We start from the raw sequence: 25,359 nt of genomic DNA, 5'->3' as shown, positions 1-25,359 counted from the left end.
CTTACCTTGGTCCACACTTGGCAGGCAGGCTCCCCCGTCGACTCCGCGGTACTCCTCTCGCCGAGCTGGAGTACCGCAGTCGACGGTGAGCACTTCCGGGTTCGACTTATCGCGTCCAGACTAGACGCGATAAGTCGAACCCAGAAGTTCGATCGCTCGCCGCCGAACTACCAGGTAAGTGTAGCCAAGGCCTTAGACATGACTTTGTCTAAGGAAGAGAGTGAATTTCTCTGGATCTCTTCTATAAAGAAGTATTTAAAACCATAGACAACTAATATTAAGTGTTTGAGTAATTTTTTTAAACTCTTACTTTCAATGTAGGGGTCAACCTACAAAACAAGATGAATATTCTCTTTCCAACTTTTAAATCTTTCCAGGATCTCATCGTGAATTACAAATAATCCCTCTTCTTTATTTTTTTTTATAAATCCAAATAACTATCAGTGTATAGTTCCCCCCATTGCAGAGGCTAGTTCTCGTCACATGATGCATAGAGGGTCTTACATGGGGCACCTCTGCTATGGAGGTATGAATTCTACATTTACAGCTGTTTTAAATACTGAAAAGTAAGAGCTAGCACTCTATTGACAGGTGTGGAAATGGAGACATGGAGGTTAGGCTCCTTTGAAAACACCTGCCTTGAAGGGATAAGCACCCTGAAAATCTCCGTTTGAGACTTGCCTAAAGTCACACAGGACATTAGTCAGTAGCACAGATGAAAAAAACAGAACCCAGATCTCCTCCCACCCCTCGTCCCCTACTCGCTCCACTGGCTTCTTCACTAGAGGAATCTTTTCGCCTCCCACCCTCGTACAATTTATTGTCATTAAAAGTCATTTCCGCAGATGAATTGCAACTGTGCGGATCACAGAGGTGGTGAACTAAACGCCTCTTCTCGCAGATGTCATCGTTTTGAGTCGTGAACTTGCTTTGCTTGTGCTTGATCTGCTTAATCTTTTGATGCATAATTAGGGAAAGGGCATTATTGCCAAATCCCCTTCAAAGGCTCTCGTTTGCCTCCAGCAGCCAGCCAGCCTGCTTCTCCACCAGTCACACGGAGCAGGGGGAGGGGAAGGGATGGTAGTGCTTTTCTCAATGAAGACACCCCCGCTAGCCTGAGCCTCCTCCCTCTCTCAGATCATTTGAATAATAATGTCCCCTGAACACGCCATTGGCTGGTGGGAGCAAGACTCAGGCGTGACGTTAGCGGTGGCAGGGTAATACCTGGCTTGTGGCGGGTAGTTGGAGCCTGTAAAAAATCCTTGCACCGGCCGCGAGCGGACCAGGCAGCTGTGAACCAGCGACTGCCACGAGCGGCGGCGGCAGCAGCGGCGGCGGCTGGCACTATAGACCGGCGGGCGGCTGCAGCTCTCCGGGGGGGCGTGAAGCTGCTGAGCCCCTCACTCAGCCTCTCACCTCCTCCCGCCACGGACACGCGCAGCGGCTCCACAAATGTGATGGTTCAAGGTGCCGAGAGCAGTAAGATGTAGGGAGCTGGCCGGGGGACCCACTATCTGAGCTCGTCCGCCCCACCAGCCGCTACAGCTACTCCAGAAAACCAGCAGCAACTGGCCAAGGGACCCAAGGGGAGGCACTGGAGAGCCGGGCGTAGAGACTGGGGGGGACCCCCCCAAACTGAGGTCCCGTCTCACCCCAGCAGCCAGCCACTCCAGAAACCCGCCAGGACCCGTCCAAGGACAGGGCCAGCTCAGAGTGCAGGCGCAGCCAGTCGGGCTGGAGCAGGGTGTCTCCGGCCAGTGACGGGAGGGGAATCGGGAACAGGAGTTGGGCTGCTCCTGAAGTTCAGCGTGGGGTTTCCTCCTGCAAAGGGTCGGGCAAGAAGAAACGTCGCAGCGAGCAGCCCAGGCGCGCGCGAGAGACTCTCTGCAACTAGCCGGGGATGGGATCAGCTCCGGCCCCAGACGCAGCCCTGCCTTCCAGGAGAGCAGCCGAGCCGGGGCTGCCCGCTGGGGAAGGTGTGCGCTGCTGAGGGGGGAGCGGGCCAGCCCAGCCGCACTTGTGAATGGCCGTGTCGTGCAGAGGAGTGTGAGAAGAGACACCCTCGTGTCTGCACATCGGGCTCGGACACACGCATCCGGCCAGCGGCGGGCTCCGGTGAGAGAGGACAGCGGCTCGCTTGGATCTGGCTGGTGATTGACTAGGAGGGATTGCCAGGAATCCAGTGGGTCCCAGGGGTGCCTGAGCGGGGAGGCGATCCAGGGATTCCCTTGGCTCCCTGCAGCTCCTGCTGGTGACGGAGTAGAGGGATCCAGCGGCTCTCCTGAGCTCTTGCAAGTGAGGGAGTCGGGGAATCACCCGGCAACCCCCGTGAATCCAGCTGGTGACTGAGTCGTGGGGATCCCCTAGAACCCAGTGACTCCTTCCCCCATCACATGCTAATATGAAAGCTGCCAGCCTTTCCCCCTTCTTTGTGGCCACCGTGCTCCTCTCCTTCCCCCCAGCCCTGAGCTTGGAAGAGAGGACCCCTCTCGCCGGCTCCCGGCCTGGGCAGCAGCTGCAGCGAGAACCCCCCAGCTTCTCCCGGCTCCAGAGGAAGAGCCTGGCGGTAGATTTCATCGTCCCTTCCCTGTTCCGGACCTACCTGCGGGACCTGCTGCTGGGCGGAGGGGAAGCAGTGGGCTGGCTCCGGGCGCGCTGCAGCCTGGTGCTGGAGTGCTCGCCCCTGCTTCGGGCGGCGAACTCCTGGCTTCCCGGGGCCGGATCCCCGCAGCAGCCAGCCCGGCCTCGAGCCCTGTCCAAGGTGCTGAAAGGGGGCTCGGTGCGAAAGCTCCGCCGAGCCAAGCAGCTGGTGCTGGAGGTGGGAGAGGGGAGCCTGCGGGAGGGCTGCGCCTGGGACCCGACCCAGGCAGCGGGCGAAGAAGCAGAGCCAGCTGCTGGCGAGCTGGAGTTTAACCTCACCGAGCTGTTCAGCTGGTGGATCCGCTCCGGAGAAGGAAGGCTGAGGATCCGGCTGATGCCCGAGAGGAAAGCGGCATTCATGGGCAGGGAGAGCAGCTTATCCGCGGCGATCAGAGCCTCCCAGCCCCGCCTGCTCTTTCAGATCTCCAGGAGAGGTGAGCAGTTGCGTTGCGTGCCCTGGCGTTATAACTTGCGCCCGTATAAGCTCAGTGTTTCCACCTAGCCCTGAGAACTTCCCCTTGGGGCTGATCGGGCCAGTTACTCTGCCCATTTACCGTCTCCCTTACACTGAGGCTGGGGAAAGTTCGGAGAACATGCCAGGATCCAAGCCCTTGTTTGTTCTCGCCCCACCGCCTGTGTTTACACCTCCTGAGTGGGGGGGCGGGAGCTTCCTTGCGCCTCCAGAGTACCATCCCTCTGGACGCGACTAAACGAGCCCTGCAAAGGGGACTTGTCGCTCTGGTTCGTCAAAGACACGTCTGAAGAGCGTGTTGTGTTGGGACCACACTAGATTGCATCAAATGGCCGGGGTCAAAAATAAATACCTGGGGGATCCTCCCTGGAAGTCTCCCGCCACACTCTCTGCTGACCCCACAACGCCTCGGGCTCCCTACGAGAGGTTTCTCTTCTCATTCTGCAAACTGGCCAGTCTGAATTGTGCATCCAGCTGCAGAGCGCAAAGCAGACAACATACATGGAAGGAGAGGAGGTGTGTGTGAATAAGGGACATTTAGAAGTGGTTTTCCTTCCTCTTCCCTCCCTTATTCCATCCTCCCACCTCCGTTCTGTGGCCGGCCGCTCCCAGTGGCAGTGGCTGGCAGTAATCAGCACTGCAGATTTCTTTACAGGGGGGTCCTGCAATGCTGTCTTATCTGCTCTATCTAGAAACATTCGTGCTGGTTCAATAATATAGCCTCGGTTAAACACCTTCGCTCGAGATTTCCCTGCTCTCCTATCTCCCCCAGCTCCAGCAGGACGAGTGGCCAGGAGAATGCCGCCTTCTATTAAGTAAGAGGGGAAAGGACCTAGAGACTCGCTGTGTGGCTAATCTTGGTTTTGAGGGACGGGCTATATCCCTCTGCCTCTGAGAAATAGTAGGGCGCAAATGCTAGATTCCTGCTTTTTCCACACACTTGATTGTTTGTAAAGAAAAATCAATTCGAGTTGGGGCTTTTTCCTCGTGTCTTGTTTTTGGTACGCTTTAGTAGAACAGAATGTGCCAGGGGATGATCGCAGTGGGGAAGATGATGTAGAAAACATCCGTCTGTTTTGTTAAACCGGGTGAGTTTGTTTGTTCCATTCAGACACAGGGACTCGAAGTCCAGCTACTCATCCATAGTGTAGTCCTGCTCTCCTTGAAGTCAATGGCAATACTGCCGCTGACCTAAGCAGTGCAGGATCCGGATCTATAAAGTGGAGAAATAGGGTATTAATTTGGTAATAACGGAGGCAAACCTCACTGTAGTGCAACGAGTGATTTCCAGGTTCTCCTCTATCACCAACCCCAAGGTAGCAAAAACACTGATACAATTATCAATTGCAACACAATTATCAATAGCAACACAATGAGGCATGAATATGATGAAGGGGCACAGCGTGATAGCAAATGCCCAGAACAAATATACGGCATGAGAACGCAGTTGATTCTCCTTCAGCTGGATATAAAGTGGGGCTTAATTGAACTTCTTCACCCTTTTGAATCAAGGAGTCTAAAGTGAACTGGCATTGCAAAGGTTAAAGTAGTAGGGAGGACAACAGCTCTGTTAGCACTGATACTTCTCTAATGAATCAAGCTATGTAAGGACAACTTGAATTCCTCAGATAAAAGGTCTTTGTTCTGTGCCAGTAAAGGAGATTTCTTCTCATTATCCACAATTATTTAAGCTCTAATATTAGCTTTCTTTTGTTGTCTCCTACAGAAAGAACATAAGCCCTAATGGACAGCATAGCCAAATACTTTGACCCAGGGAGAGTAGTTGGGTAGCTATTTAATGGACCGCAGAATATACTTAAGTAAAGTCTGAAGAGACAAGTTACTACTGGGGCTTGAAGCACAATGCTGAAGCAGCCAGCTTTGAGCTCATAACTGAAAAAATGGGCCAGCAGTTTAAATTGGTTGAAACTAACTTCAGGGGACCCACTTCAGATTTTCACTGGTATAAAACTGAAATCAGACTGGGCTTTCAAAGCTGGGTCTATACAGACCTGACAAAAAAAAAGTGGGCTTTTTCTTACAGCCAGATAACTAAAACAGGTCATTGATCTGGCTGTAAAATCCTAATGGAGACCAAACACATGTAGCGTTTACTATGATGTAGCTAGGTAGGATTCTTTCCCCCCTCCCCACTATGGCTGACCTCACATAGCTACATCATAGTAAAACTCTCTTCTGTCTCCATTGAGACTTAACAGTGTCACAACTAGCCCATGTTAGTTATCTTGCTGGTTCTGTTAACTTTTTTCCTTCAGTGAAGCCATTGCTAAAGGAGTTGTCTTCGATGTTTAAGAAAAACCATGGTTGAGCCTGAGTTAACATGCTCCACATTCATGCAACAAAATGCCTCTCTCTGTGCTACATGGTGAGGTAGCCACCACTGCCTGAGCTAGAGGGCAAACCCCGAGATATCTGTTAAGGTACATTTACCCTGAGGTAACTGCAGTGAAGACATGTTGCCAAAGGTAGTCTCAACAGTTAAGGCTTGTTGGTCCTTCAATCCATTCCCATAAGCTCCCTGACCAGAAATAAACTGTCAATCTCCCTCTGCTCAGCTCCCTCCTCCCCTCTGCCCAACTTCCTGTTTGCAGTTTCTTACCCGGCTGTGGCCAAGATCCCAGCTGAAATGGGGGACACAGTTTCTAAAACCAATTTAGCTCCACTGGTTGGAGCAGTGATGGGAGGTGTAGTGTCTGGGCGTGTATTCCTCAGGAATAAAGTTATATTTAACCTGTGTTAAGTGAACCCATGTTAGCTAACTGGTGTTACACTCCTAGTGAAAAAAAAAAAGGCAGCTGTACATTTAGCCCACGTTAGATGGTAAACCCTAATACGTTTTACAATGCCAGAGGCCATAGGCCAAAGGAAGGTGTGCTTTTTGTTTTTACTGGAGATCATCAATGTGCATTAGTGATCTCAGTGTAAAAGCCTAGCAGAGACCAGGCTTTACCTTGATGTGTCTCAGCAAGGTCCCTGCCAAGTGATGGGATAGTGTTGAGCATGATTAAAAACTACAGAGACTTGGCTCCACTTGGATTTTATACCAAGATAGCTCATGTGCTTTCATTACCTCACTGTAATCCGTACAGGGATGGCTCTATGTTTTTTGCCGCCCCAAGCACGGCAGTCAGGTGGCTTTCAGCGGCGCACCTCTGGGCGGTCCGCTGGTCACGCGGATTCGGCGGCATGCCTGCGGGTGATCTTCTGGTCACGCGTCATTGGCGTCCCCGCAGCTGAATTGCTGCTGAAGCCACGGGACCAGCGGACCTCCCACAGGCATGCCACTGAAAGCCGCCTGCCTGCTGCCCTCACAGCGACCGGCAGGCTGCCCCTCGCGGATTGCCGCCACAGGCATGCGTTTGGTGCGCTGGTGCTTGGAGCCATCCCTGAATCCGGAGATGCCCAGGATTGTAGTTCATATAGGGTATATCTATGCTGCAATTAGACACCCAGTTGACTCAAGCTTGTGCTAAAGACGGGTTCCGGAACACAGGCGGGCTAAGAGGCCATGGCCCTCCCACTTTTTGCCATGGGCCCAGCCCTCTGCTCGTCTTTTTTTCCCCCTGAGGCTCTGCCCCTGGCCAGACAGGAAGCTGAAGCCCAGCTCAGGTAAGAGAAGCCCAGGGAGCCTGGGCAGCTGTGGGGAGCCGCAGCAGACCCTCCACCTGCCTGGGGTGGGGGGCCCAATGCAGTCCCTGACCCATGTCCCCATCCCCTGGACTCCCTGCCCAGGGCAGATGGAGGATCTGTGGATCTCTACAGCTGCCTGGGTGGCTTTTGCTATGGCCCAACTACAGCTCTTCGGCCCCCAGGGCCTCAACTGAAAGCCAGGCCGGTAAGAGCTGCACGGCCAGCTGTGGGGAGCCGTGGATCCTCCATCTGCCCTGGGTGATGGACCCGGGGGTTCTGGCCACAGGCCAGGGGCTGCTCTTGGGGCTCCCCCAGCCTGGCTCTGACTTCCAGTTTGTCGGGGGGGCAAGGCCTTGGGGGAAGAGGAGGGGCAGAGGCATGGCCCTGGACGGGGGGGGGGGTCCTCATTCCCCCCCACCACACACACTTTTAGGAAAACTCCGTCACCCCTGGCTAAAGAGCTGTTTAACTGTGGTGCAAACATTTGGCCTTGGGCTGCAGCCTGAGCTCTGAGACTCTCTCATTTTGCAGGGTCCTAGAGCCTGAGCTCAAACATCTATACTGCAGTTAAACAGCCCCTTAGTTGGAGTCAGCTGGCATGGGCCAATCACGGGTTTTATTGCAGTGTAGACACACCTGTACAGACATAATTACATATTTTTGCCAAATGGTCCAAGATTAAATTTTGGTTAGATGGGAAGGGAGCCAAAAGTGGCTAAACTGTGTTTGGCTTTGCATTATTCTTTAGCTGTCCCACTCACTCAAGGATATTTAGTGAGTTAGCCCTCCCCCTTGTCAACAAGTCTTGCTAAGAGATGTTACCACACAGAATTGTGTTTGGTGGGGAGAGAGAGAAAAATTAATAAAGGATGGTACTAAGGGAACCATTGTTGTTCAGTAGACAAACCATAAAGATTCCAGGAACTTCCACAAAATATGCCTGTGAAAATTCTCAGGGCCAAATTACTGTCCCACTCCCATGGACATGAAATACTCTATATGAAATTTCGCCCTTCACAGAAGGCCTGTTCATCACCTATGCACCACTAAAGACCAACTTATGCCTTCTGGAGTCATGATAGGGTATGTGGTCTAGAAGTTAGAGTGGATCTGCATAGCTGTGAACCCACTGGCCATGCTACTAACCCTTCTTTGAACCAACCCTAAATCATCTGCTCTATGGTGCCACAGAGACTGACCACAGATTACTTATGCAGGTTGTGTGGAAGATCCCTCCATGTCAGTTCCACTGCAATTGGAATGAATACACACCTGGGCGTAAGTGGGGTTTAAGTAGTGTATAGGCCTTGTGCCGGCCCTCTTTGCAGGGAGTGAATGCCCCCCTACATGCAGTGGAACAGACATGAAGACACCATTGTGGCAGCATGGAACAGGGTAGTTTAGAAGAGGTCTAGTAGCATGACCAATGGATCTACAGCTACCTGGATAATCCACTATGGCCTAATTACTAGACCAGGCATTCTCTCACATATTAACATCACAGGTAGTCAGCACGCTTACAGTAGGACACCTGGTCTACAAATGTTAAGTGGGTTTCTTGTGAGTCTAGTCAGAAGATTTAATAAGCTATGATGCCTGTAAAATAATTTCCTGTGATTAATTACTACTTACATATGCTAAGGTGGGAAATGTTCATTAAAAAGGGGGCACAGTGGGATGAAAATGACTCATACCTTCCTCAAAAGGCCAAAGTACTTCCATTCATAAAATAGATTTAAAATTCCAATTATAATTTTTAAATAGCAATGCATAACTTATCCCTCCCTGGCTGGGGAGAGATTTCTCCTCCTCTGTGGTCTTCACATGGAATTATACTAACTTGCCACATGTGTCATGTCTGAAACAACAGCTGTCTTCTCAGCACTCACTACATAGCGGTGTCCCTACCAGAGCTATTGCAATACTGACATTTCCTAGCAACTAAACTGTACTGCTGCCGGGTGCTGCTACCATGGGCCTGATTCTCATTTACACTAAGGCCCGTTACACCATTCTGGCAGAAAAAAAGGGGATGCAAAAATACTTTTTAAAGTGGCCTTTATGTGAATGAAAACTGGACTGTGTGGGTAAAATACTGGCCCTGTTGAAGTTAATAGGAGTTTTGCCAAGGATTTCAGTGCTGCCAGGATTTCACTCATATTTTTACTTTTGTCTTTACTTTACTATTTGTTGCTATTTGCTTCCCAACAACAAAGTTGGGGTTGGGCAATAGTGAATCCAGCTGCCCTAAGGGCAGGGAGTAGGTAGAGGGGTTCAATCACCTTCTCATTAGTGTTTGTCTGTCATTCTCCTACATCCTAACTATGTACCTGGGACCTGATTTTGTTCCCACTTAAGTCAATGGTAAAACTCCCATTAACTTCAGTGGATCAACCCTTGCAGCACAGCTTCTGAAGTGCTTCCTTGTTGTGCAAGTGGTTCATCCCTAGTTCCTGACTCTTTGTCTAGACTTGGGGGTTTAACAGTCAGTGGCTGGCGGGTATTGTAACTGCACCAGTGCAAACCCCAAGGAAAGCCACAATTTGCACCAGTTGGATACTGCTTAAAGCCAAGGTAAACTCAACCAGTGCAAATTGGGGCTTTTCTTGTCTGCACTGGGGGCAGCACTCTTTAAAATCAGGTTTCTGATGCAAATATTTGTGTTTGATTTCAGTTTTGCTTTCTGCAAATTTCCTTTTACTATTGCTTAAAACTCACTGCTCCCATGAACATTCCTGCCAGTGAACTCATGCACTAAAATATTAACGGCAAGCAAACACAAAAAGGGTACAAATATAGATAAAGCGCATTCGTTTTTTTATTTGCGTGAATATTCACAGCATGCTCTTAAGGTATTTTCCCTGCTCTCCTTGCGGTGGCTCTATTTCTTCCAGTTGTAAAAATGGGGAATAAATATCTTCTTCACCTGGGATGGTGGGAGACTTGAACACTTTATTGTACAAATGCAAAGACATTGCTCAAAATCAGAGACAGTTGATAAATCTGTTTTGCACGGTGTATTTGAATGGTATCTGAACTTAGTCGGGTCACTTGGTTCACAGTGCATCTTGTGTGAACATTATCTGAGAAATCATGATCTGCCTGTGAGCCGTACACATGTGAATCAGCTATAGAAAGGTGAGAAAAAAGTAATGGTATTTTGCACTTATCCACACAGCTGATAGGAAGATCAGCATCATTATCTCCATGTTATCTATATCTTGGTATAGATAACATCTGTTTGCTCCAGATGCTAAGATCAATATTTTTTCGAAGTATTGGCTAATGTTGGGTGCCTCCATTGTTGCATGCCCAAATTGAGACACAATGGTGGGCTTGATTTTTTATTTTTTTCCAGAATTGCTGAGTTGCAACAACTCCAACTGAAGCAAAGAGGCTCAGCACCACTGATTATCAGGGTCCAACTGATCCAGGCTGGTCACTCAAAATTTAAGGCACCCAAACTTAGACCCTTTGTAAAAAAATTTTGGCTTCAGTGACCATGGCACAGTGACCAGGCACATGGCAATTCAATGGCGGAGCTGGAACCCAGGTCTCTTGACTTTTAAATCCTGCTCTATCCCTGGGATCACGGTACTGTCCTTCTGAATCATCTTCAGAGATAAGTGCTGCTGTACAGACTGAAATGCCTAACTCAGAAAGGTCCTTTCTGAAATGTGCCACATTTGTCTTGTTTCTCTAATTCAGAAAAATTTGGTTGGAGAAAAATGTCATGGAAGCATAAATGCAGATTTGATAAGTCTGACCTTTCTTCTCTTCCAAACAATAAATGTCAGGAAGCTTAAAATGACAAGGTGGAATGGTTGGAGGTTATTTATGTGTTTAAATATTTAGGCAAGAAACACATTTTGAGAATAAAGTCTAATATACATAAGGATTTTGATTTATGACTGTGTCTGTCTAGAAATTTCATAGCTGTCACTATGCTGCATACCATGGTTACTCAGAAATTCACTGTGACTGCATGGCCAGAACTTAGATCTTCCTGAAGCTATAACCCCTGTCAATTGTGCTAAAAGAGAATCCCCTTTAGCTGCTAGCAATATAGGGCTTCTGACACACTATGTACTTCTGATTGCATCCAGTAGATGGGAGTGGTAGACTAAATTAGCCAATTTATTACCCTAGAATAGGCACTGAAAAAAAAAAACAAAGTACTGTACAGAGGTGGTGGCCAACTTGGGAAAATCTGTTTATCGAAGGTGAAAATGATCCTTGATTTGCAAGAACAGAATACCGAATAATACTTTGCATTTACATAGCACGTATTTGCTAGAGAATCTCAAGGTGCTGCACAGAGTGGAAACTAAAAATCAAATTCTGTGCTAACTTATTCCACATACAACTATATTAACTGGGGGTGTGGGTCATCATGGAGTGTGTGGCACAGACAGATCATGCAGGAGGCAGCATTGTTTAGTGGCTAGAGCAGTGAACTTGTCAGGAGCGGTGCGTTTTCTATATGCAGTTGTGCCACTGACTTGCTGTGTGACATTGAGCAAATCTGTAACATCCAGCATCTGTCTCTGTGTTACCTTCCCCATAAGTAAAGTGGGGATAAATTTTAATCCCCTTTCGAAATCCTTAGAGGAAAGCTGCCATCATATTAGCACAAAGCCTTATTGTTCATGAGGCTGTTACAGAGAGAGCATGAATCTTACAGGCCGAACCTCAAGATTTTTGTAAGTTCTAAGTAGAAAAACGCAATCAGATGTACAATCTTCCCGTGCTAATCAGAATACATCTTCCCCACACCTGCCTTTTTTGTGATAGGAAACCCCAGAAACTTCAGTGTAATCTCAATTTTTTTGGTCTACCATGTCTGCTGTGGTATAACAAATTCATGTTTCTGCTTTTTGGGGAAAAAATGCAATCCTCTTCTCTGAAATTTCACCCTGTTTTAGGACCAAACTGAAGTATTCAGTCCTGGCTCCACAGAGGTATTTCAGCACGACACCCCATCACATTTTTAGGCACCACTGCCATCCCTGAAACTCCCACTGGGCTGCCGCCTCACCCTGTAGGCACACAATTTTGTTCAGTACCTAAGTTTTTGCAGTAAAAGTTCCCTAGGCATCTATCTCATGCTGCTGCCTCACTCTAGGCATCTGGATGCCTATCTCCCACTTAAGTCCCAGAGTGATCCATGAACCTGGGGAATATAGGTGTTACTCTGCCTAACTCATGTGGGGCTTAATCCAATGGACATGCGCAGAGACCACCTTTCTCTACACAAAACTCCTGAGGTGGTGTTTGCTGTGATTTTTCTAGGCACCTAACAGTTTGGCTTTGCAGTGGTCACTCTTGCAACACCTACGAGCCTTTTGTGGAGCTGGGCCTTGGATATATTGTCTGACTTCTATGTGTGGGACTTTGGCAAATGTTTAATCTTCAGTGCCATGGTTAGAGTGCTCACCTGGGATATGGGAGACAACTAGTTTACATTCTCCTCTGTTTGCTGAAGAGAAGGGATTTGAACAGGGATCTGGCACCCCTACAGCTCAGTGGTTAGGTCACCTGAAATTCATTCTTTCTCTGGGCCAAGTAATATTTAATTACTGAATTATAATGGAACAACGTCAATAGGAGAGATTGAGAGAGAGAGAGAGCCTCATCTGCTTATTCCATGGTCCATCTGAGACGTGGCATTTGAAGGCTTCAAACCATCAAAACCACTTGTGGGCAAAACTGAGCTGGCAATCTTCAGAAAATAGACTTTTTACATAAGACTTCTGGTCATTGCTGGAAACACCATGAGAATAGGTTCCCACCTCATATTTCCAGTTCTGGTCCCAGCAAAATCAAACAACCCATAAGCTGTGAGTAAGGCAGAGTGGGCTGCACCTCCATGCTGAAGAAGAGGTGTGATAAGTCTGTTTCAGACTTGGATTTCCCATGTGGTAACATATTGTAGTCAAGTGAATAGCTGCAGCCTTCTCCTGCACACATCTTCCCTGTAACAAGCAGATCTCCAATTTCACACATTCAAAATTATGCACCTGGAGAAAACTGCAATCCCATTTTCAATTAACGGGCTGGGCCTGGGGGAAGCATGTGACTCTGCAGCAGGTGACCAGGAAGCAGACCATGAATAGAGAGCTTCTAAACACAGTGAGTAGGTGAGGATAGTCTCCTGCTACAGTGATGTGTGGTGTATATAGGGCCAGCCTTTGGGGTGGATTGTATGGGCCCCTGCCCAGGAGGGCGCTCTGCACAGACTTTGGATTCCCACCTGACCTGCTGCTGAGAGACCAGCTGGGCTGACAGAGGTGGCACCACAGGCAGGCAAGCAGCAGCAGTAGCATGGGGGAGGGGGAGAGACGCGAGCTGCAGGGAACAGTTGGATGACCAGCAGTCAGAGCCAGGTGACTCCTCTGGAGCAGGGGTGCTCCTCCTTTGGACTGTTCCACATATGCAGCTGCTGATGTTCCTGCCCCTCCCTGAGTTGCCACTGGCCACTCTGGACTGGGAGCATCCTCCTGTCTGTTCTGCAGGGGGCTGATGGTGGGGTGTCCGCCGCCCTCCCCCATGTACAGGATTTCCACTAAGCTAGGATGACAGGACAGGGGGAATCTGTGTGTGCTGCTGCCTCTCTGGTCCAGAGCTGCTGGCAGCTGCTTGTGTCAGAACAAGCCTTGTTCAGGCTCCTGATCCTGAGTGCTTTCTTGAAGAGACAGTGCACTCACTCACTCAGGTGCGCACACACACTCCCCTCAACACACACACACCAGGGCTCCCTGAATCCAGGTCACTTCCCCACCTGGGCTGTGCTGAGGCATCAGGAGCTGCTGCTCTCCTGGCAGGGGCGGCTCTAGGCACCAGCAAAGCAAGCACGTGCTTGGGGCAGCCCATTTGCAGGGGCAGCAGGGATCCAGCATGGGAGCTGAGAAACAAGAGGGGGCCCTGGGAGCTGTAGTTCCTTGGTTAGCTCCCTGCCTATAGAGCCAGTCCTGGAGCAGGGAAAGAACTACGTTTCCCAGCATTCCCTTGGCCACTACCAACAGGAAAGAGGAGGAGGGAGTGAGGAAGCTGAGACCTCATGCTGCAGTGAATGGAGAGCTGCACTGTGAAGGTAGGGATACCATGTTTTAACATTCAAAAAATAGGACACTCCACGGGGAGGGAGGGTAGCCCCACCCTGCCCCCATCCACTCCTTCCGACTGCCCCACACAGAAACCCTAACCCATCCAACCCCTCCTGCTCCCTGTCCCCTGATCACCCCCTCCCGGGATAACACCCCTTATCTAAGCCTCCCTTCTCCTTGTCCCCAACTGCACCCTCCTGAGGACCCCCCCAACTTTCCCCCTAGGACCTCACCCCCTACCTGTCCCCTGACAAACCCCCGGGACTCCCATGCCTATCCAACCGCTGCCTGTCCCCTGACTGCCCCCCCGAACCTCCGCCCCTTCCAACCCCCCAGCCCCCTTACTGTGCCACTCAGACCAGCATGTCTGGCTCCATGCAGCGCCAGACACACTGCTGCATACATGCTGCCATGCTCCCCAGCAGAGCCACAGCTCCCTCCCTGCCAGTACCTGCCTTCCAGATTTGAACACCTCAAAATTCAGGAGTGCTCAAGCTCAGTTTGGGCAGCTGTTTCTTCATTTCTCCCAGATCAAATATACTGATCCACTGTAACTTGCTGTAGAAAAAGTAGGATAAAATTGAGCAAGAAATGCTTCCCAGTGGTTCTTAGGACTGGAATTGCTATTTTCAACAGCCATTGCTTTTTTTGTTTGTTTAAAAGGAAGACAGTGATATTGCATTGTCATATTCCCCATAGAAAGAAAGAGGAACAAAAGAATAATAAAGGCACCTCAACTTTTCTTCATTTATGTAGGACAGTCTTATAATATGCATCCAGATATCCTTCAATCACACAAGCTGAAAATTGTTCCACTTTACTGCAGTTCTGTAACCATATGGGAACCAATCCTGTCTATGTTCTGTGCACATCTAAAATTCCTGCTGAATGACCTGCCGTGGGGAACGAGTTACCAGTGACCCAGGGCTGCGGCGGAAGGAGGGTGCAGATGGTGGGGGGAAGAGAGCCTAGGGCTGGGGTGGCAGGAGGTGTGTGTGTGAGGCAATGGTGGGGGGGGGGGATGAGGGAGCCCAGGGCTGGGGCAGCAGGGGGGTCCGGCGAGGAGCCAAGGGCTGGGACGGGGGGAAGCCAAATTTTTTTTTGCTTGGGGTGGCAAAAAACCTAGAGCCGGCCCTGTCTCCTGCCCTCCCCTTACACAGCCCACAGGAAAAGTGACCTGGATGCAGGAAGCCCTGACATAGGGCTGCATGGGGCAGAGGAGGAGCAGTCCAGTGGGAGAGCAAGCAGCAATGCCAGCTGCTTTGTGCCTCCAGGAGAGGGATGCAAGGGTTAGGGGTGAAGGGGGCACAATGCAGGGGTTAGGGGCTCAGGAGGGAAGTGCAGGGGGTAGGAGTGAAGCAGGCACAGTGCAGGGGTTGGGGTGCAGGAAGGGAGTGCAGAGGTTGAGGTGAAGGGGGCACACAGTGCAGGCGTTAGGGGCACAGGAGGGGGCAGGTATTGGGGTGCAGGAGGCATGCACAGTGCAGGGGTTGGGGACTCAGGAGGGAGGTGCAGAGAGTAGGAGTGAAGGGGTAGAGGAATTGTGGCACAGGAGGGGAGTGCTGGGGTTGGGGTGAAGGGGGCACAGTTCAGGGTGAGGGGCACAGGAGGCGGTAGATGTTGGGTGCAGAGTTTGGGAGTGAAGGGGATGTAGGGATTGGGGTGCAGGAGGGGGAGCAGGCATTGGGGCAAAGGGGGCACAGTGCAGGGGTTAGATGGGAGGGTGGGGAGCCAATGGGGGCCAGGGGCACTGGGAGGTGCCATGTCCACAGGGGCCAGGAGTACCAAAATGCAAGTTCACCCAGGGTGCCATTTTCCCTAAGGCCTGTCCCCGTATTGAACAGTTGTCATTGCTGGGTGCTATAAGGGGGCCCCATGCACTTGTTTCCTTTGTTCTAATTATTGAGAAGTAAATCTATACTTCATATATATTGCAAAGTAGAAGGCAAAGTTCCTGTGGCGTTGTAAATGCCATATGCATTGGCAAATACAGATTCTCCCCTTCTCTTCACACTATTTTTAGTGCTGTTATATCTTCAAATGTTTTTCATCACTTTTTTCCAATCTCTTAGCTGTAAGCACTATAAGGCCTATGACACACTTGAGCATATGGAAGTTCTGACTTCTTTTAAGAATTTAGATTAGAATCCATACACTTGGATTCTCTCACTTCTACCAATTCCCATTAAATAAAGACCAAAATGCCTGGTGCTTTAGAATGCCTTTCATCTGAGAATCTAAGTGCTTTGCAGGTGCTAATTAAGCCTTAGCAGCCCTGTGACAATACTGAGTATTTATATCCATTTTACAGACTGCTCATAAAATTTAGAGTTGGAAAAACCTTGTTAGATAATTAAACCAGCCTGCAAGTGCAGGATAGTCTTCTCATAGAGAATGTCAAATACTGTTACACTCTATTCTCACCAAGAAGCAAGAATTAAGGCATAGAAATTCTCTGTATTTTGCCCACGATTATATAGCAAGTCAGGAATAGAACCCCAAAGTCTTGTTCTCTAAACACCAAACTATGCCTGCCTAGATCCTATACCAACACCCCACGCCCCCAGCCAAAAAAAGTTTTTTCTCGGCTCCTACCCCTTAGACAATTCTGCTTTTTGGTATGTTCCTCATCAGATGTATATTTTTTTTAATTTAAATTGTGTTCTCAAAAAGAACTAAGATAACTTTGCTCTGTTGGGGACCTCAAATTCTGTCTTCAGAAACTGCCCTATGGCCTTTGTTAGTAGCACTGTGTATTAAAGTATGTAGTCATTAGGGAGCATGATGGTATGGTTATTTCTGAGGGAGGTTTCGTTATTGATGCTAATTAAACTTGAAGCTAATGAGAAAGGATTACTTTTCAGGGCTTAAGACGAGGCCAGAATAGTTATTAAAGGTTAATTATTCTTCTAAAAGACTCAATTTCAGCAACAAATCATTTTATCAACTCTTTTCTTTCATGCTGGAAGAGACTTGTTTGAAGGGGATTTGAAATATAATTGCAACACTGACCTCATCTAGCTCTTGATCAGCAATCTCTTTCCATCAGCAAAAGGTTAATACAATGTTTAAAGAAAAGGAATTCCATGTATCCTCTACATATGGACAGTTCAGAATAAGTCTCCCGGCAAATATTTCCTGCTAATCTTCTGCTTGATTTCCTTGGTGTAACTTTTTAACTTTGAAAAGTATAGAATTCCTCCATGCCCAAAGATGTAATGGGTGCTCTCCAAACGGCCACATCATGGAGAATCTGATAGGCCATAGATAAGATTGCTTGGAGACATGCACTTCAAGATGATCTCAGCTCCCTCTGTTTTACACAGAGACGGAGTTTAGCCTTAACAATTGGCATGGCTCCCTTTCATATTTACTAACTAGTAGGGGAGAGAGAGATGCGTGCTCCCACCTCTGGTTTTTCACATGAGAGCTGTTACTCTGACAAACTATAGGTAGCTTGTCAGGGGGCAACTCTTCTCCTCCCCCTTCATGGCCCTCCTGCCAGAAACCTTACTTATCCCCCCACATTGTCACCCACACGGTCCTTTTTGTCCCTCATGCTTCCCAGGTGTACCACATAATGAGAGACCTTCTGCATCACAGCAGGCTTTCATGCCCTGCACAACAAGCTACGGTAGTATGCTACAGGAGGAGCAGCAACAGCTTGCTTGTGGGGGTAGGAAAGTCTGAGGAGACTCTCTTAGTGCAACTTTAGGCCCCCCATCCTCTCTCACTCCTGTACAAACAGAAGAGAGGTGGGAGACCACAGCTGGTTTTAAGCAGGAGAAGGGGTAGACGGCAGGTCTGCTCACAGGAGGAGAAGGCTTTTTGCAGGCTGGGAGGTTCCATCCCTTCCTTCCTGGGGAAGATGTACTGACTCACCCTGCTCCCTCCAACTTTGCCCCTACTCCTGGAAAACTGCTTTTGGCAGCTAGGCTTCTTCTCTGTTCCTTGGAGAGACAAACAGGGGCCTAGGACAGCAGCAATGGAACCCTGTAGGGAGGTAGGGCTGGGCCTTAATTCTCTGTGTTGGGGTGGGATGGCTTAATTCTCTATACTGGAGGTGTAAGGGCTGAATTAAATGTGTGGGGGAGAGGGGAGAATATCAGTCTTAATTGTAAGGGAGGCAGCCTGGACACCCAAATATCTTCTCTTGGTATCCCATGAGAATCCCTGGCAGGGGACCCTCTTTGCAACCCCCCGTCTGTGTGAAGCATCTGCTGTTATCATGTTACAATTAGTGATGTTACTGCAGAGGCCAAAGGCTATTGTCTATATTGGAAGGTGGTGCTCTGGACTCCAGAGAGCCAGTCAGATAGTGGCAGGTGGCAGCTTACAGCAGCCTCTCATTATGGTGTTATGTAACATTTAAATAAAAATAATTTAATGCTTTTATATAAGCTTAACAGGAACACCCTTCCTGTTCAACTCTCCCATCAGTAGCAGGTCACAAAACTGGTCTCTTTCTTTCACACAGTGAAGGAAGACCCTTGAAAATAGGTTTTAGATTTCCAAAAAAAAAAAAATCCCATTATCTGTCAATTATGATGTGAGGTGCAACAAAAGCCTGATATCCCACATTTCAGTCATTTGTCATACTTTGAAGGCTTGGCTGACAGATCTGAAGGCTGATGGGTATGATCCCAAAACACAGCATAGCTCCAACTCCAAAGGCCTCCCAGAAACCCCATGCTATCCTAATCCTCTTCCCTGCCCCATTCACAGACCAGCTCTCACTTTGGTTCTCTTCTTCCTTGCCTGGTATTCCCTAATTTTATTGGAGGACTTGTTTTGGGTTTTGTATGTGTATTCCAAGTTGTCTCAGCTCTTAACAGAGAGGCAGGAAAATCCAACTCTTCTCCCAGCTGTTTTGAATTAAATTGATATTAACAAAGCCAAACAGGCAAATGAATTTTGAACAGTCTGAAAAACTTCTCTTGCCTTCCCTATTAATCAAGTTTAATTTCAGGGTACCTTTGAGGTTATTTGAAAGTTCCTCCAGCTGTTTGTACAGTCTTTTGGGAGAAGTAAGCTAGACACGATCCTGTTCTTACCTAATATAAAAGACAAGCAAAACTTAAGCCAAAAAATCAGGTGTTTATTAGAATACACAAAGGAGCGAACAAACAAAAGCCTCAAACTACAAACCCAATTTCTATTTTCCTCTTGAAGGTCACCTTAAATGATTTATATATTTGGCATTCTATCCCACCATCAGTGCTTAATTTGTGCTACGGCTCGCCAGGGCTGAACTCCAGCACCTCTGGGCTTGGCAGTTCATAGCCCTGGCACCTGTGGGCTTGCTGCATCAGTTACTAAAGTAAAAATATTACTTGAGCCTACCACCAGATTTTTCCGCTGAGCTCCTTATTGACTGCAGTGGGGAATATTGTGCTTGGGTTAGTGGCAAGGGATGACCCTTGCCACACCTGTAAGATTGTAAAACTCTTCAGAGTTTTCCCTGTTTAGGAATGAGACAATGTGGTGTCAGTTGCTGATTTAGGTGTGGGGCTGTGGGACCATAGAACTAGGCAGTGGGATCAGGCGGCAGAGAGAGATGTGGTGGTCTATGCATTAAAGCAACAAAAACTTGTATTGAACAACTTGGTTATTTGTACTGAAAGAACACAACACAAATAAGGCAGAAGGCACCGCTTGTTGTTGACTACAAACAGCACCTCCTTCTCTGTCCCTGCAGGCCAGAACCTCACCTTCCAATGTGGAAGATGCTCCTTTGACCTCTGCAGCCACATCCTGACATAAACAGTTGCTCTACACAGGTGTCAGGCTTTAGAGCACCCTGGAGATTGCTGTTTTGCCCTCAGGAACAAGAGTTCCCTCTCTACAGTAGTGTGTGTGTAATTATATATATATATATATATACAGTAGTGTCTCTGTGTGTGTGTGTGTGTGTGTAATATATATGTAGGTAGATAGTTGTTGTTAATTGATATCTTACGTGGGAGCTGTCTGCTGCCAAACCTACTGAGATTGGAAAGGCTCTACTTGTGAAAAGCCCTGTTCCAGTCTTGAGTGTGAGAGGAAGCAAAGCTTTTTTGTTGCTGTCAAGGACCTGCAATTTTTGCAGGACTTTGTCTCTTATTAGTGCCTAAGGAATATCTAGGGGATCCATCTGAACAAGGCCCTCCTATTTTCTTTTGAAAAGAGGCTTCGTTTGTGAGGGGGAAGCTGGTATCTTTTGTTGTGTGCATTGTACTATGTTCTTGGAAGCCCCCAAGCATGCAGCAAGCATTATGCAAGGTTGCACTGGGGATGAGCCTCATTAATAGGGCTCTGTGAGAGAGCCTGCGATGCTGTACCTGTTACAAGGCTAGAACTCCTGTTTCTGGCTCCATCAATAGGACACCATTCACCAGCATTGAATTAACTTGAAAAGTAACATCCTGTGTCTCACATTCCTCCTAATGGTGTCCTCTCCAAAAATAATAATAATAAAAAAAAGTTCTTTTCCATTTATAACTGCATCCCCATTCATTCCACTCTGCTGAGTTCAGAGTGAAGTGCAAATGATAACATTTGAAGTGCTAACTTTCCAGGAGTAATTAAGGTTTTAAATCATCTGAGCATTTCTGGATCAGCCACAGGGCATGACTTTTCTTCCCTTGCCTTGCCAATCTAAAATCCTTTCTTATTTCCACACACAAAAGCTGCATAAAGTTTTAAGACCTGATTCAATAGCACTTTATGGATAATGAGTATGGCTTATATTAAGTCTTCAAAAAACAGCCTATGCATAAGACTTAATGTATTGAAGTTTATCACCAGTGTAACCTATTTGGAGTGGCAGGTTTTTTGTATTGGCTATAAAACCATATAAAATATACTGACTTGAAGAAAAAGCAATTTAAAGGAACTGGTCTCCTTTAGTTCCCTGTAGCATATTTAGGTGCTAGTTATTCCCCATAGCTAGTGTTTAAGGAGTATGTCAATTTCTCTTGAGGGGGGCAGATTGGTTGGTTCATTTAAACTGGATTGGACAAAGCAGTGCATAAATGAATATGCTACAGGGAACAATCCCGTCCTGGCAAAGGGGATGTGCTAAATTATCTAATGGGCCAAGGGGATAGTCCCTGAAGCTAATTTTGTCATACATATCTTTTCTAATGATGGGTGGATTCAGAGTTTTTAGATATTCTATATAAAGAAAAATTCAACACTTGAATCTAAAGCTTATCCAAATTACCGGAAGTTCTTGAATCTACAAAACTCATCAGGATATGCCATGTGCACAAACTTTCTCCAGAGATTTTCAGTATGGCTCGATTCTGGTCCAGTTGGAAATAAAGGAAGCACATTGATCATGGGATTTTGTGAAGATGTGCCTGGATCCAAGCATCTCCACCCTCCATTTCCAGCAATTTGGCATGTTTGGGCTTATCTGGGACATGGAAGGGCATGAAAATATGTTTGTGTGAGAACGTAAAGGTGACTTTTTCTAACTTCATAAAAATTCTGGGCAAAGCTTCAGGGAGTTGAGTTCTTATGCTATGGAAGCCCTACAGCTTAAGGGTAAAATGGTCTAATATAAATTGTGGTGGCTGGAGGGAGGAAACATAACTTAGATTCCATGCATGGACAACGCACAAAGTTCTCTTCTCATCATCATTAAAACTTCAGATGAAGGATCGAGTTCTAATCCCGACTAATTATTCAAATGGAACCTTTTGATGTTCACCCAGCTTTAAATTGATCAGGTTTTCTAGTCAGTTTTTTCTCCCTGCCTGTGTTGGCCCTCTCCATAGCTTTCTGTATTAGGCCTGCCTGAGTGGTAACTCTCCTAGTAAGATGCTGCCTGCTTGTCTCTCTTTGCCTTTTTGGTGTGAATGCAGAGTTCTAAAATGCATTGGGAGTTGCATCGTGGCCTTGCTTTGACACCTCTAAATATGTGAGTAATGGGGACACTTAAAACCGATTTTCCATGTGAAGGATATTCAGGAATGAGGAATCCCAAATTGTGTGCAGTAGAGCTTGGAGAGGAGAGCTGTTCAGCAAGATTAATGAGAAGGGAGATTTCTAGTCTGGTGAAATACACAATGCTGAGTAGGAAATAAACAATGAAACACTGGATTGAGTGTCCCAGGGACTCTGAGTGGAATCATGTGTGGATGATGGATACTAAGCAATCCTGGAGCGCTTTCCCTTTGAGGTCCTTAAAGTGCTTGGAAGACTGTAGGTCTCATGACACCCTGGTGAGGTAGCTAAATGATTGTTTCCATGTCACAGAAGAATAAACTTAGGTACAGAGAGTTTAAGTGACCTCCTCAGGGCTGAACATTGAGTCAGTGGTAGTATTGAGACTAAAACCCGGGAGTCTTGATTACATATTATAACTGCTAAAGTATGGGAAAGCAAAACATTTGGAAGAACAGAACTAAAATCAAATAGAAACACAACTGATTTCAGACAATGGAGGGCATGAGAAAGTTATAGACAAGAAGAACAAATAGAAAAGAAAATAAAGATGGATTTTTCTAATAGTATACATTTTGTTTCAAAGGCTGCGGCTATCAGAGCAATGAATTGTCAGCTTGGGTTGCAATTAGGGATAGGGTTATTGAGGGGATGGAGGAGTAAGGTTGTAGACATGGAAGGAGTCATGTAGCTGCACACTTCACCAAAAAGGGCACTAGAAAAATGACAAAGTAGAGCTCACTTTTATAGATCTTTTAATATAATAATAATAATTGGAGGACATTTGAACTTGGTTGTGGAGAAGTTGAAGCTATATGATTATAGCTCTTAGTTTCTGAGTTTAAAACCATATGGCAATGACTTTCCCTTAGAGCACCTTTAATTCAGAATGATCTCAAAGAACCTCGCCAGCTGATATACAAACGACATACTTACAGAAATGAATTCTTCCACCAAATCACTTCTAGGGTGAAGCCCAGCAACTGTTTGTCATTGCACAGCAATGCTACAAAGAATTTAGTGGCAGTGGCAGCATGAGAGGGAAGAATACCACATCCCACTGAAGCTACAGGGGGATTTTAACGGCCTGGTGTTGCCAGGACTTTGGCTCAACTAAAATATTCTCTGTTCAACATTCAGCCCCAATATATAGCCTGCTTAATTCATGTACTATAAAGAAGGCCTGAATGTCTTATTTTATATTGGCAATTAAGGGGTGAAATCCTGGTCCCACTGAAGTCCATATTAAAACTACAATTGACTTCAGTGAGGCCAGGATGTCAGTCTAGATCTTGTCTAGCCATTTTTTCCCCTTGGAAGTCTCTATGAGCAACTGGAAAGCTGTATGTTCATTACATCAGAGAAATTATGCAAGTGAAACTTGATTAAATAAAAATCAATTCCCTTCTCAATTAGCTTGAAACTGTCTTTTAAGACACATGCAACTCCTCTCTAAGGTTCAATAAACAACAATAAAAAGCAGAATAACTAATATTTTGGTGGGGAATAAAATATCTAGGTCTTTATATATCCTAATAAAGCAAATAAAAGGCACAATCTAATATTTTTTTCCTTTGCAAATAAAGTTTAAGGTTACAGAGTGGTGGTAGCTATGAAGGGTTTCACCAGGGTGATGGTGGGCAATAGTATTGATGAAATCTAACTGATGGTGGCTCAGGGATCGTTGTTAGGATTCTGTGGCTAGGTTAATGGTGTAGTGCAAGTGAAATCTGCAAGCAGGTAAAATAATTCTGACTTTAGAGTGGAAAACAGCCAGTAATAAGCAGCCGCGCAGTAATCAGATGCAGAAGGGCTTATCCTAAAGTACAATGACTTGAAAGATGGCAATGACGGTAGATAACCATAAAGAGGGATATGAAACTGAGAATAAATAGAGCAATATCCTCTAAACTGTAAAGAGCTGGAGCATAGTACCTGGAAAGAAATTCAGGAGTTATTACTTGAGAAAGTTCCCTAAAGCTATCAGGCAGATGTGCAGCTGGTGAATAGACTACTCACTAGAATCTGGACTGAACTGAGACAGTGAAATCAAAGGGGATGGCATCATTTCCTCTGCCGGGCACTATTTCACTTCAATATGAAGTGGAGTCCTGTGAATATAGTAGTCATCATGATACCATAGGAATGATGGAAGGGACAGAATCAGCCAGGTCCCAAATTTAAGCTACATTATGTAAATGCAGTTTCTGTTCCCTATGTCATCCTTAATGTAATCTTGAGAATCAGGGCTCCTAAGTGTATTGAGTTTGTTTGAAGGACCGCACTAGGGGCCTGGTCCGAAGTGCACTGAAGTCAACGGAAATCTGTCCATTTATTTCAACAGGTCTTAGATGACTAAGGAGTTTATAAAGCCTTCAAATTACCAGGTAGCATGTGAATGCTGTTTCTATCTCATGGTTGCTGGGAAGGTTGTGTGAAATGAATTGATGGGATTCAGCCGAGTTCCCAGGAAACAGGTATCTGAATAAAATAACAGAGTCTCAGCAGAGAGAGGTGGATGCTTCTTGGGGGAGACAGGGCACACAAACATTGCCTGGCCTGTTTTCTGTCAGACAATAACAGCCTTCTCCTGTAAACTGGCCCTGCTGATGCCTCTGAGTCTGTTTTCCCCACCTGTTTTCAGATGTCACCAGCCAAAAGATTGAAGGGAACCATCTTCTGATCCCTACCAAACCTCAATGAATGAGGGTTTGGGCACATTGTGCATATCTTTTGTGTGATAAACTGAGCTTCAAGGTATCAAATCCAGCACCTTTCACCAGCACTTAGACCATTTAGAAATCAGAGAAAACACTGGTGCTGGGTTTGTTTTTGACCCCATATTGTCCTCGCGCTTGTCAAATGTGCATGTGGGATAATGAAAGCCCTTGTTCTTAAATGCTTGTCACTGACTGGTGGGAAAGGCTTGGGCTTAGTCTGGCTTGTTGTAGTCTAGAGGGCTAGCTTGTGCTGTTCTCCTAAGCTGGTCTTCTGTTGGATCTTAGGCCTGAGGCGTCTCATGGCAGGGATTTGGGTCATATGTGCTAGGATCATCTCCCTTAGGGAGAAAGTGTCAGATTCTGGCCCCAAGCAGATCTGCCTTGACAGGAGGAATATGGGGCTTAACTAAGGGCTGTTTCTGTAGGCATTTTATGAACATATAACCCCTCTTTAAGAGATACTCAAGGAAAAGCTGTCATGTTATAGCTATTCTGACTAGTTCTATATCTACAGCAAACCTGAAAGATAATCAGTAGCAAGGGGACAAACTACTGGATGAACAATGTGTTGGCTAGACAGGAAAGTGGCTTGTAATTTTAGGGGGCGGGAGCTGAGACTATTTCAGCACTTGGAAAAGTTGACCTCGAATCGCTACAAAACTACATAGAAGCCTATTTTCTAACTACATGCAGAGAAAAATGTGTCACACTAAAAATATGAGCCAATAACTCATTCCCTGTTTTGTGGTTGCCAGTTTACGTGGTTTTTCAGTAAATGGAGACTTATACCAATATATTTAGTTGCCACCATTCCACCCCAATGAATTTAGATTAAAGT

At 46.8% G+C, this 25,359-nt stretch overlaps 1 protein-coding gene across 1 annotated transcript in view; it reads left to right on the top strand.

The window, feature by feature from the left end:
* The first annotated feature begins 2,261 nt into the window (after positions 1-2,261).
* The window catches only part of ALK (ALK receptor tyrosine kinase), a 587,230-nt gene continuing 564,132 nt past the window's right edge, over positions 2,262-25,359 (top strand). The window contains exon 1 of the mRNA XM_024114624.3: positions 2,262-3,074. Coding sequence (XP_023970392.3) covers positions 2,402-3,074 — 673 coding nt within the window. The 5' untranslated portion in view covers positions 2,262-2,401. The remainder of the gene's footprint in view (positions 3,075-25,359) is intronic.

The sequence above is a fragment of the Chrysemys picta genome, chromosome 3 (assembly GCF_011386835.1).
Source record: "Chrysemys picta bellii isolate R12L10 chromosome 3, ASM1138683v2, whole genome shotgun sequence".
Lineage (NCBI taxonomy): Eukaryota > Metazoa > Chordata > Testudines > Emydidae > Chrysemys > Chrysemys picta.
The sequence above is the reverse complement of the archived record's forward strand: the minus strand, read 5'-3'. Positions and strand labels throughout refer to the sequence as shown.